Source organism: Leiobunum rupestre, chromosome 6, assembly GCF_980474605.1.
Source record: "Leiobunum rupestre chromosome 6, qqLeiRupe1.1.hap1, whole genome shotgun sequence".
Taxonomy (NCBI): Eukaryota; Metazoa; Arthropoda; class Arachnida; order Opiliones; family Sclerosomatidae; genus Leiobunum; species Leiobunum rupestre.
In genome coordinates this window covers 27443461-27457214 of record NC_143389.1, presented here as the reverse complement: position 1 = coordinate 27457214, position 13754 = coordinate 27443461, and the positions used below count along the sequence as shown (strand labels likewise).

At 38.4% G+C, this 13754-nt stretch overlaps 1 protein-coding gene across 1 annotated transcript; it reads right to left on the bottom strand.

Annotated features, from left to right (window-relative positions):
* Nucleotides 1–3068: 3068 nt before the first annotated feature.
* Nucleotides 3069–4868, bottom strand: LOC149940555 (uncharacterized). Its single transcript, XM_090179310.1, has one exon. The coding sequence runs from the start codon at nt 4866–4868 to the stop codon at nt 3069–3071; it is 1800 nt and encodes a 599-aa protein (XP_090035436.1).
* Between the last annotated feature and the right edge of the window lie 8886 nt (nt 4869–13754).

The window sequence follows — 13754 nt, the reverse complement described above, 5'->3', positions numbered from 1 at the left end:
ACTAATAAAGCTATTGTGATGACGCAAATCAATGTGGAAAACGTCACTACATGGGGGACTATATATTTTTAACCACGTTATATTATAGAATTCTTGATTTATTTTGGTCGATGTGAAGTCCGGTTCTGGTATGGCCGTCAGAGCACTGCCAATCAGGAAATGACCAGGAGTTAATACAGCGAGATCGGTTGGATCTGCGGACATTGAGGTAAGCGGGCGAGAATTGAGACACGCTTCCACTTGACAAAGCAGGGTCTGCATCTCCTCATAGGTCAGACGGGTTTCGCCGATGACTCTTTTTAAGTGGAACTTAACCGACTTTACGCCGGCTTCCCAGAGTCCGCCGAAGTGTGGAGCTGCTGGAGAATTAAAGTGCCAGACAACGCCCTCGTCGCTCATCCATCTAGCAAGGGACTGATCTGTCGTAGTAGTGTTGATAGTTTTTTCGAAATCCTTCAACTCCTTGCTAGCGCCTATGAAATTTGAACCATTGTCGCTATAGATATCTATACATCTTCCTCGGCGAGAGGTGAATCTTTTGAATGCAGCTAGGAAGGCCTCGGTTGACATGTCACTCACGAGTTCTAAGTGTAGAGCTCTTGTAGTAAAGCATGCAAAAAGTGCGATGTAGCCTTTGAAACCCTTGCATCCTCTGCCTTTCAAAACTTTAAGATGGAAGGGTCCGGCGTAGTCCACTCCGCATTTCAGGAACGCTCTACCGGGATTGACTCGATTTGATGGTAGATCTCCCATTAGTTGTCTGATTGTACGTGCTTGTTGACGGACGCATCGCATACATTTGCGAACGTGGAACCGGACAGCGTCACGGGAGTTCAGAATCCAGTATCTTGATTGTAGTGACGCCATGATAAGTTGAGGCCCACCATGAAGGGTTTTGAGATGTTCTTGCTGAATGACGAGATCGGTAAATCTGTGTTTCCGTGGAAGAATGACTGGATGGATCTGATCCAGAGAGATTTTAGCGTTCCGGATGCGTCCTCCAACTCTTAAGAGGCCGGCTTGGTCGAGGAAGGGTGTCAACGTCAGGATTTTACTCTTTGAGGACAATGGTTTCTTGGCTGTTAATTGCTTAATTTCGTCGCGAAACTCGTTCATCTGAGCAAGTTTGATCCAATGGTTAAGGGACAACTCAATTTCATCTTTCGTCAATGGTCCCATCTCTTTCTGGTCTCTAGTTGTTCTGGAGTTGCGACTGAACCTCTGGATATACGACGTTACGTGGAGTACCGTGGTTAACGACGAGTATTTCTGGAGAAGGCTCTGATCTAGGCTACACTGCATGACGGTGACCGTGTGAATTCTTTCTTCGATACTGCATTCAGGATCATCTCTAGTAGATTGTTCGTTATCGTATGGAACATTGTTTTTAAGCCAGTTTGGACCATTCCACCATAATGAATGATTAAGGAGCTCCTTTGTTTCGATTCCACGGGAAGCACAGTCAGATGGGTTGGATATACCAGGAACATGATGCCATTGAATTGAGGGCTTTACGTTCTGAACTTCAGAAACTCTGTTTGCGACAAAGGTCTTCCATCGCTGAGGAGTCGATGCTAGCCATGACAGTACAATCTTGCTATCACTCCAGCCATAAACTTCCGCTATGGGTTGACGAAGAGACTGTTGTACGATCATAAGGAGTCGAGCGAGGAGTACCGTAGCGCAAAGTTCCAGTCTGGACAGTGTAATTTGCTTTAGAGGAGTGACCCTGGTTTTAGCGATGATCAGTCGAACCTTAGTCGTTCCAAAGTAAGTTGTGGTCTTCAGATACACCGTTGCTGCATAAGCTGTCTCTGAGGCGTCACAGAAACCATGAAGACTCGACGTCTTGATGTGTACTTGACCGATATGTCGATGAATACGTAGTTTTTCGATCATGGTTAAGTCTTCTCTGAACGTGTCCCATCTTTGAACGATATTTTCGGGTAGTTCTTGATCCCAACCAATCTTAATTTGCCACATTTTTTGTAAAAGAATCTTTGCTCGAACGAGGACTGGTGTTAGGAGACCCAACGGGTCGAACACTATGGCCGTGTCAGACAGCATAGTGCGTTTAGTGACTTTTAGTCGTGACTTTGGTGACTTGACAGAAAAGGATAAGACATCTGACGCTGGAGTCCATTGCAATCCCAAGGTAAGAATTGATTCTGCATTATCCATGTTTAGAGGAACTAGAGTTTCTCGTAGGTCGGACGGAATGGTTTCCAGGAGACGGGAATCGTTTGAGGCCCATTTTCGCAATGGGAGTCCAGCTTGATTCGTTGCTATATTTAATTCCTCTCGTAGTTTAATCGCTGTATTGGTATCGTCAGTACCAGATAAGAGATCGTCCATATAAAAATCTTCTCGTAACGCTTGAGCTGCTAATGGATAATTGGACTTGACATCTTCGGATAATTGTTGCAAAACTTTTGTAGCGAGATAGGGTGCCGCTGATGTCCCGTATGTTACAGTCTTCAGTTGATAATCTCGAATGAGATCTTCCTTCTGTCGTCGCCAGAGAATACGTTGGTAGCGAAGATCTGCCGGGGCAACCAATATCTGCCGATACATTTTCTCGATATCTGCGGTTAATGCTACGGCATGACTCCTGAATCTTATTAATAAGTTCACCAAATCGTCTTGCAATTTCGGTCCCACGAGAAGAACGTCATTTAGGGAAATTCCATTCGCCATCTTTGCCGAGCCATCAAATACGACCCGGGTCTTCGTGGTAGAACTTGACTCTTTGAATATTGCATGATGTGGTAAGTAATAAGCGTTGTCATCCTGGAGATGATCAGTGGGTACCAATTCCATATGATTTAAAGTCTGATACTCATCCATGAATTCTTTGTATTTGTTGTAGATTTCAGGATTAGCTCGTAGTCGTTTTTCGATGTATTGAAATCGTCGTAAGGCTATGGATCGTGATTCACCGAATTTCTCTTTGTTAGTTTTCATCGGTAATCTGACGATAAATCTTCCTTTGGGATCTCGAGTGACTGTATCTTGAAAGTGAGCTTCGCATTGTCGTTCGATGGAGGTAAAAAGTGGTCTCGGGCTAGCTATTCTATTTCCCAAAATTTGGCGAGTTGCTGTTCGAGGCTGCAATGGTTGATTTTGATTGAAGATGTTGTCTTGGTCTCGTAACCTCCAAGAGTTCCAGCTACCACCCAGCCAAATACGGTGTTGAAAGGGCCAGGAAGTCCAGGTTTTCCCGAGAGTTTCCCATCTTCAATTAAGTCCAAGTAGACATCAGCTCCTAGCAAGAGATCGATTGAACCTGATACGTGGAACGTGGGATCTGCCAGCTTTAGACCTTTGAAATGAGACCAGTCTTGGATATTGAAGGTGAAGTTGGGAAGTCTTTCCGTCACGTTCTTGAGAATAAGTACTGGGACAGTGATATGGAAATTGGCGTTTGTGTGAGAGCCCAAGTTCAGCGTTGTACCACCTCTTGAATGAGTGATACCAGTGGCACTGATTCCTCCTATCTGTATATTTTGATAATTCCGTCTAAGTTTTAGTTTCTGCATGAGTTGTTCAGACACGAAACTTGCTTGTGAACCAGAGTCTATCAGAGCTCGACTGGACCAAGTACTGCCTTGACTTCCTTGGATTTGAACCATAGCTGTTGGCAATATGACTTGAGCAGGTCCTGATTTTGATCGTGACACATGAACGACGATGTCTCCATTCGATCTTTCTTGAATCGAGGAATTCTCTTGCAATTCGGCATGTAAAAGCGTATTGTGCTTCGCCTTACATTTTCGACAGCTTCCGGCTTTGCAGTTGCTGCTAACATGGTCTCCCTTTAAGCAGTTAAAACAAAGTGAATGTGTTTTTACCAGTCTCCAACGGGTTTCGTGATTGGCTTTGAGTAATGATGGACATCTGAAGGAGGGATGCTGTTCACTGCAGATAGGACAGACGTTGTCTTGAATTGAACCATGGTGTGATAATGGATTTGTCTTGGGAAACGCCAACGTCTTTATCTTTATATTGCTTGACGGTTGGGAGGCAGCTAGGGCCCTGGCTCTTTGTTCGAGGAATGTTGTTAAATCCTCGTATTTTGGCTTTGCGGTTCCTTTTAGTGATAACTCCCACTGCCGTCTGGATTCCTGGTCAAGTTTCTCTCCAATTATGTGTAACAGCATCGCATGCCAATATTGAACTGGCTCGTTTAAGACCTTTAATGCTCGTATGCATTCAGCGCTAGTGTCAATCAATCGTCTCAAGGCTGTTGCCGATTCGTCTTTAACTGAAGGTTGATTGAATAACCGTTTGACATGAGCATTTATGATCTCTCTCGTATTGTTAAAACGGTTAAGTAATATATCCCAAGCCTCGGTATAGTTACCATCCGTGACTGGTATCGAATGAATCAGTAACGCTGCTTCGCCACGGAGAGTAGACTTCAGATATTGAAACTTTTGAGCGTTGGATAGTGCTGCATTACTGTGGACCGTGGCAGTAAACAGGTCATGGAAAGGAAACCAATCGATATAATTCCCTCCGAAGACAGGTAATTCCAGTTTTGGCAACTTGATATCTGCTGTGGGTTGACTAGTCGCTCTCACTATTGGTACTTGATTGCTGAGAAAAGTGAAGAATACAACCAGATCTTCCATGCGAGTGACGAGATCGTTGTACTCTGTCTCATGTGTTTCTAAGTCCGTTGACGGGCACCTGTTAACGATGTTTGCATGTACGTCGTCCAATTCGTGAGCGAGTGTATTAGCCTTGTCTTTATACAGCTTAACTGCTGCTGGTATTATCGGTGTGATGGCATGATTTGTCTTCACCGTCTCAAGTCTGGTTATTTGACCCTTGACTGTTCGTCTCCTGATGAGGTACGGATCCATTTGAAGATTGAAGTTAACCACCGTTGATAGATGACTGAATTCAAACTTGCGTAGCTGCGTCTCACGATAAAGGATACTGGTCTTAACGATTCATTTGACTGATTAACCGCTTGGTGATTTATATCCGGCTCGACGGACCAAAAAGATGTTCGTGACAGCAACGAAGATTAAAATAAAGTGATACCAATGGGTTTAAGTTAAACTAATCTTTTTATTAAGAGAGTAGGATGCTTACATAATTGATGGACGAATGACTGTAACTCCAGATACATAAGTAATGTTAAGTTTATATACAAAAATTAAAAAATAATTAACTTTATGTAGTCATTTAAAAAATCGCTAATATCGTGAAAAATATTGATAAGCGTTAAAATGATAAAAAGGTTATACAACAGAACTATGACGTAACAGAGGGAATAGTTAGGGTTCTTTATAAATAAACACAAACGAACCCAATTGATGAACTGCATTAAACATCTTAATCAGCCGAGAAAACGTTTAAAATAAATTACGACCGAGTTGAAAACCAGACCAACTCGATATGTTGTTAATAAATGAATTATTAAGCTTGAAAACCAATACGCTAAACCTAATAGATAAGAATATACGACTGAAAAAACTAAATAAATTACAAAAAACTAACGGGTTCTACCCTTTACCTTATCTGCTGACTGCGCTAAAACAAGATTTGACCATTAAATTTTTTGAAAATGCGACGTATACACTTTGAAGGTTCCGTCAAAAATTATCCTTTCCCAAACGTAAAGGTTCTCAAAACATTAATACACAAAAAATAAGTAAAAAGGTTCCTCCAAAAAATTAACCATTTTGCGGAAGAAGTAAATAATTTTAAAAGAATAAAAGATAAAACAAATATACAACCGCAAAAATAAAACGTCAAATAATAGAAGGAACAATCTTAAACTCCATTCATTAAAATAAAACGTCAAATAATAGAAGAAAAAATCTTTAACTCCATTCATTAAAAAAACACTAAACAAAAGTACCAAATTGAAATAAAGCAACTTATTATATTAAACAAGATTAAGTCTTTATAATTTTTTCGTAAAAAAACCACATTAGGCCTTCACAATTTCATTCGTAAAAAAATTCAAGACTTTGTTAACTATTATGCTTACAATGAGTGTCTTATTTGCATTATAGCTTGAAGTTATCGTTGGTTCTGTGGTAGAGCGCTCGACTGCCTAACTGAGCAGCCCGGGTTCGAAACCTGGGTGACGCATTTGTTTTTAATCAAATGAGAAATCGCTAAATTAGAATTTCTTCGATGCAATAATTTAAATCTTTCACGAAATCTTGCTCTATTTCAATTAAACCAAAATTTCATGTTTTATTAAATACGCTTTCGATAAAGGTGAAGGTCTAATTTTCAATGAAATGTAATAAGTGTCGGTGGTTCTGTGGTAGAACGTCCGCCTGTCAAACAGGCGGTCTCGGGTTCGAAACCCGCCCGATGCGATCGCAAATTGATACTAAGACGAATACCGTGAACAATTGGTGGAAACCCTGCCATTGGATGTTGAGAGGTAGCATTACACTCAGCACTCGGTCCGTCCCAAAAGTCAATAAGAAAGAGTTGGAGAGTTACCACCCGTACATACACACCACAAACTCAACACCCACAAACGTCATAACAATAACACAACAATACCACCCTACACATAAACATTACAATAGCGAAATATCCAAACTCCTGAATTAAACCTGTCGTGACGGCGAGCGTTGACGAAAAAAAAAACCACCAAACCAACCCCGACTGCAAATTAATCCGTTAACGCTCACCGTCCCACGGTGGTTTTGCAAACACGGTTTTTCAACTTTGTTCCCTAATTACTAGCAACTGCGAACGCAGAGATCTCGAGAAACTGCGTACGCAGTGATTACACTTTGCACCGAAAATGCGAACGCGTTCGCAGGCCTGACAGACCCACAGACCCACAGACAGACACGGTCGTTGTATAACCCCTCCTAGGGGACTTTGTCCCCTCGGAGAGGTAAAAAATTACTGGACCTAGAGAGTAGACCCAAATCTTTCTCTCCCATGCTGTTTTTATACAGATATTTGTTAACTATCTTCCCCAAACATTTCGCATCCTCAAACCCATTTTTTAGATCCATTGGCTTTTTAGTAGCATTATTAATATAAACAGATTCTACGTAACGGCGTTTAAACAAATTAACCTCTCTATACAAAATTTCCGGTTCATCAAAATTCAGCATGTAATCATTAGTATAACTCCAAATATGTACAGCCGGTTCATTTTCAATATTACCTGTTTTTATGTAATATTTATATCACTCAAATCTTTTCCGTAGAGGGTGCTTTGTTTCGATAACAAAAATAGAACCACATTTATATTTTACATTTTACACCACTGATCGATTATCTAATATGTCAATATTGTTACTTTTTGGTTGGCAAGAAGTGACTTCTATTTAATAAATTCATTAGGGTAAATAATTTTAACTTTCAAAGTCTACCAATAATTTCATTTAACATTAGAAATATCTTACCTTATAGAAAGTAATCCGTTGAAATCCACTCAATGAATACAAATTAAGTACACAAAGTTCAACGGTAATCTTACTTTTTGTATTAGTAACCTTTCTCTAGGTGTAAACCTATGTTTAGTATTCAACCCCAAATGCTGATCGACCGTCGCAAAACGATGACAAAAATGGTGAAAGCGAAGATTCTCAAACGCTTAAGCCACGAGGCGCACAATATAAAGGACTAGCCGAGAAGCCTACCCTACGGGAGGGCCCTTGGCTAGTTGTGTGTTTCGAGGCACTCCACCCCAGTGAGGCACTCCCTTCCCCCCTTTTTCCCATGCGATAATTACCGTGGTACCCTTTTCCCCATAGTTGAACCACCCCCTTTTCAACAGTAACATAAAAACTCGCCTTTCACTCTCGTCCCAACCCCTCCCCCCAGTGAGGCACCCCCTTCCGCCCTTTTTCCCATACGAGAATTTCCGTGGTACCCTTTTCACCATATTCCCATGCGATAATTTCCGTGGTAACCTTTTCCCCATAGTCGAACCACCCCCTTTTCCCCTCGCAAAAAAAATCATAAAAACCTGCCTTTCTCTCTCGTCCCAAACCCCCCAGTAAGGCACCCTTCCCCTTTTCCCATGCCAGAATTACCAGGATACCCTTTTTGCCTCGCAAAAATAACTCAAAAACTCACCTTTCTCTCTCTTCCAAAGCCCCCAGTGAGGCACCCCTACCCCTTTTTCCCATGCACGCCTCGCCTCGCAATCCGGCGGAAAGGCCGGGAGTATGGAAAAGCTTGCCGCATTCCCCCTCCAAGCTTTGACAATGTTACCTACTGCTACCCCGACTGAGTATAAAGACTCCGAGAGACCGAGCTAATAGGTTTTCTCGACCACAGAATAGCGTGGAAAAAGAAGGGCCACTACCCATACGCGCAGACTATAACACTCGGCTGGCTTAACAGGGTTTTCGATTACAGAGGCCAGAAAGACGAAGCTCGGACGACGACGACGATCAAGTGGTTTTTATAATATAGATAGTTGTTTCACACTTTCAGACGATATAACACGCCCAAAATATCCCGAACCCCCCCCCCCCGCGTTTTTTGGAACGGTGACCGCAAATTAAAATCTGACCTTCGCTACCATACGTGGGCAAAAATGTGAGTACTAAATGAACAGTGAGAATTTAAGTGTCGAAAATTGGCTTTTAAATAGAGTTATTAAAGACGGTGAGTTGAATCGACGGATCTCAAAGTGAGCAATCTCAATCTAAGCTTAGCTAAACGAATCCCGCTCTCTCCTCGTTTGCTTTCTCTTGAGCGAGCAAGCTTCTCTAAGCGTGGAAATACCACGATCAACGGAAGCCGCTTACGGCGCGACGAACGAGTCTGTCGCGAACTAAGATGATTATCGCTCGCTTTTATCGCTCTCGGCGCAGAGAGAGAACACGCCCGAAAATCTTAGCGTCGCGTTGGCATGCAGCTGATTTTTTATCAAACGATAGGGTCTTCTCTTTTGCTTCCATTTTTCCAATGAAATTCAGTTTTCAAAATAAAGCGTTTGTTTGATCGAATTAACCATATTCAAAATATTTTTATCACCAAGCATATTACTATTCTACGTCTCCTACTGAAAATAATTTAATCGAACAAAGTTCATATTATTTATACTCCATTCATATATTCTTGTTAAAATAGTACAGTATAATTCCTTCCGTTGGAACAATCAATTGAATATGAAATTTAATTAAATACTAAAATTACAAATTTTACTTAAAAATGTTGTTAAATGTTTATTTAATGTTAGGCAACAAATAAGTACCTTTATCACGAAAATAAAACATGTTATCAAGAATCCATTTAGGTACCATAAGAATATGGGAGGACCGCGATTCAATACCCGTCCTCGCAAACTTTGTAGCGAAAGATCGTCTGCTTCGATATTTCGAGTAACTCACTCCTGCCATCTATGATAAACCCGCGCTACTACACGACCTTGACATATTATTTTTTAAGTAATTGAAAATGGAGCTGACCAAAAAAAAGAACTACGCATAGAAATGTTAAAAAGAAAACGAAATCAAAAGCCATTATTGAAGCAAATACTATTTATTAGAGAAAAACTACCTTCGGAATTATTATTTAATAACAATTAACTAGTATTAAGATCTTTCAACCCATTGTCGTTAATAAAATTATTTACACTAATTTCCGCCAAGGAAGAGAATAAATCGATTTAAATCCATTTTCTTTTTCCACCATTTTAACGAAATGAAAAAAAAAATTAAAACGCCAGATTCTAACGCCTGAGTGCGCTGTGTACGTGGTGTGAAAATTGCAGACGAACTTTCGTTACAAAGTTTGCGAGGACGATACCAGAGGCTAAAGCTATGCTCCCATATTCTTATGGTACCTAAATGGATTCTTGATGTTATTTAAATATATTAAATGGTATCGAGATGCCCGATAGTAATGTTTTTACTGTATAGTAACATGGGTATTTTTTATATATGAGCTTAAACAGTGCAAACGGTTACCCCACATATTTATTTATTTATGATATCAACAACAAAGACCACGAAGCCACAGTAGGCTTATGTGCGGTCCATAAGTGGTTAGTTACATTTTTATAAAAGTTAGATAAAAGTTAATATACACTGAAAAGTTGAGCCTAATAAAAATTTAATATGAATAATAATAACAATAAACTAAAAATTTTGAGGATTAAGTGGGGTGCGGCGCTTTTGGAAATAATAGACGAATCTGTGATGGCCTTTCGGAAAGCAATTATGGAAGACGATTGTAGAATGTCCGACGGTATTTCATTCTAATAATTTATGACACGGCTTGATAAGTGACGATAACGCACAGAGCGTTTTACTAAAGGTTTAACTTATTGGCCTGATGACCCCTTGTATGCGCATTAGTAGATAACGCAAATAGGTCGAGGAGTAGCGCTATCCAGAGTCTTTATGTAACGCTGGTAGAGGTCAAACACATAAACGAGGTCGTTAACACGATGTCGCGTTATTGGGTCCACAAGTCCTAAGGCGTCGTTTCGACGAATCGGTGGAGTTTTGCTCAGGGCTCGCGTGAGTTTCGTATGGGATTTGGTCAAACCGTCAATTCTGTTTTATCACCCACCAGAGCGGGAGTCCATACCACAGAAACAAAGTCAATATTTTGTAGGATTAAAGAATTGTAAATAGTTTTATAAAGGTTTTGAAAAAAAAAGTCAAACCAGTGATTGAGTTAATGCGTTTGCTAATATTATGTGTATGTGATGAATAAGTCAAACGAAAATCGTCGAACTTTCTATATTTGAACCGTTGATTGTATAGTGTTGTTTAAGATTATTATTTCCTAGGTGTAGGACTTTGCTTTTGCCCGGATTAAAGTTCACACCAAGTGTCGACGCCCAAATATGAATGTTATCGAGAACACGCTACAGGTGAAGGCAGTCACTTTGATCAATAATCGGGTAACCTATTTTCGTGTCGTCAGCGAACAAATAAGGCGTCGCACTTGAAACTACCGCCGGGAGATTATTGACGGTGACAGAATACAAAAGTGGACGAAGTACTGTCCCCTGTGGTACGCCACTTACGAGGAGTGTACCCGAGGTGTAAATCACCGATTTTGATGAAACCCGGGGGGTATGTAGACCTTAGGGTAACTTGAATTTTCACCAAGGGAAAAGTTACGCTGGGCTTCCGTTTTGCTATGGCAACCGAAAATGTTTTTGACAACTTATAATGAAAAAATCTACGTTTAAAAAAGCATGTGATTTTCTCGGTTTCACAGGGGGGTACCCTGTGAAATTTTTTGAAAACTAAAAAAAAATTAAAAATTTAAATTTCAACTAAAATGCTAAATTTGAACAAATTTGGGTGAAATTCATCAAGTTTGGGTAAACGTAAACCAAATTTGGGTAAAATTGAGAAAATTTCATTGAATTTGATAAATAAAGGAATATTTGCCAATTTTACCTAAATACGGTATTGTCAAATATTTTTTTTTAAATCGACAAAAATTGGCTAAATTGACCAAAATTGGGTAAAAAGACCAAATTGGGTAAGATGACCTAAAATGTTTAAAATTGGATAAAATCGGGTTTAACCAACTAATATCGTCTAAAATGGGGTAAAATGATAAAATTTTGGTAACATAATCAAAATTCGTCCTAATGACAAAAATCGAGTAAAATTGTGTTAAAACTACTAATATCGGCTACTATTGGGTAAAATGATAAAATTGGGGTAAAATGATAAAATTTGGGTAGAATAATCAAAATTCGTTCAAATGACAAAAATCGATTAAAATTGTGTTAAAACAACTAATATCGACTACAATTGGGTAAAATGATAAATTTTTTAGTTAAAAAAATAAAATTGGGTATAATGACCTAAAATGTTTAAAATTGGATTAAATCGTGTTAAACAACTAATATCGTCTAAAATTTGGTAAAATTATAAAATTTTGGGGGTAATTTGTGACAATTGAGTTAAACAGCCAAAAATTAATAAAATTGAATAAAGTTTTTGGGGGTAATTTGAGAAAATTGAGTGAAACAGCCAAAATCTAATAAAATTTAATAAAATTGTGTTAATGCAACTACTATCGGATAAAATTGGGTAAAATGATGAAATTTGAGTAAAACTATAAAATTTGGGTAAAATAATCAGACTTCGCCCAAATGACAAAAATTGGGTAGAATTGTGTTAAAACTACTAATATCGGCTACATCTGGGTAAAACGATTAAATTTGGGTAAAGCAGCCAAAATTTGACGTTGAAGTATTTTTTTTCATAATTGGGGTATTTTGGATGGGAACGAAAGGGAGGTTTTTAACGAAAAAATCTTTAAATTATAGTAGTTTTCGTTATTAATTAGTGTTAACGAAATTACAACGAAATCGACCTTTTAGTTTCTACTTAACCTTATTTGGTAGGTTTTCTTCAGTTTATCTACTTTTGGTCCTTCATCACTTTTTGGTAGTTTGACAGATTTATTGTAGCCAATTTCAATTGATTTAAGACGATTCTAGTCGAAACTTATTTAATTTAAGTAAATACTGCTCTTTTTATCCAATTTCGTTCATTTTAATTAACTCAACGCGATTCTAGTCAAATTCATTTATTTAACCCCAATTCCAGTTGTTCAACCAAATTTCAATCATTTTATTCAATTTTAATCATTTTTAGCTACGTGTTTCGCTGTTTTACCCAAATTTTATCATTTTACCCAAATGTAGCCGATATTAGTAGTTTTAACACAATTCTACCCAATTTTTGTCATTTGGGCGAATTCTGATTATTTTACCCAAATTTTATAGTTTTACTCAATTTTATCCGATAGTAGTTGGATTAACACAATTTTATTCAATTTCTTTAATTTTTGGCTGTTTTACTAAATTTTCTCAAACTAACCCCAAAAATTTATAATTTTACCCCATTTTAGACGATATTAGTTGTTTAACACGATAAATCCAATTTGAAACATTTTAGGTCATTATATATACCCAAATTTAGTTTTTTTTACCAAAAAAATTATCATTTTACCCAATTGTAGCCGATATTAGTTTTTTTAACACAATTTTACTCGATTTTTGTGATTTGGACGAATATTGAGTATTTTACCCCAATTTTATCATTTTACCCCATTTTAGACGATATTAGTTGGTTAAACCCGATTTTATCCAATTTTAAACATTTTAGGTCATTTTATCCAATTTTGGTCTTTTTACCCAATTTTGGTCAATTTAGCCATTTTTTACAGATTTCAAAAAAAAGTATTTGACAATACCCTACTTAGGTAAAATTTGCAAATATTCCTTTATTTATCAAATTCAATGAACTTTTTTCAATTTTACCCAAATGTTGTTTAAGTTTACCCAAACTTGATGAATTTCACCCAAAATTGTTGAAATTTAGCATTTTAGTTAGAATTTTTTTTTTTTTTTTCAGTTTTCAAAATTTTCACAGGGTACCCCCCTGTGAAACCGAGAAAATCCCATGCTTTTTTAAATGTAGATTTTTTAATTTTAAGTTGTCAAAAACATTTTCGGTTGCCATAGCAAAACGGAAGCCCAGCGTAACTTTTCCCTTGGTGAAAATTAATGTTGCCCCAAGCTCTACATACCCCCGAGTTTCATAAAAATCGGTGATTTACAACTCGGGTACACTCCTCGTTAGTGAACAATGTACAGCGGAAGAAATACTACCTTATGTGAGCGATTTGTTAATAATTCTCGAATCCATTGAAGAGCCAATTCAGTGATTCCGGTAGATTCCAAAGCGGTAAGTAAACCATCGTGAGGGATCGTGTCAAACGCTTTACCTAAATCGAGAAAAACTCCATCGACAGTG

Coding starts and splice junctions, on each gene's coding strand:
- LOC149940555 (XM_090179310.1), bottom strand. CDS start 4,868: ATGGATCCGTACCTCATCAGGAGACGAACAGTCAAGGGTCAAATAACC.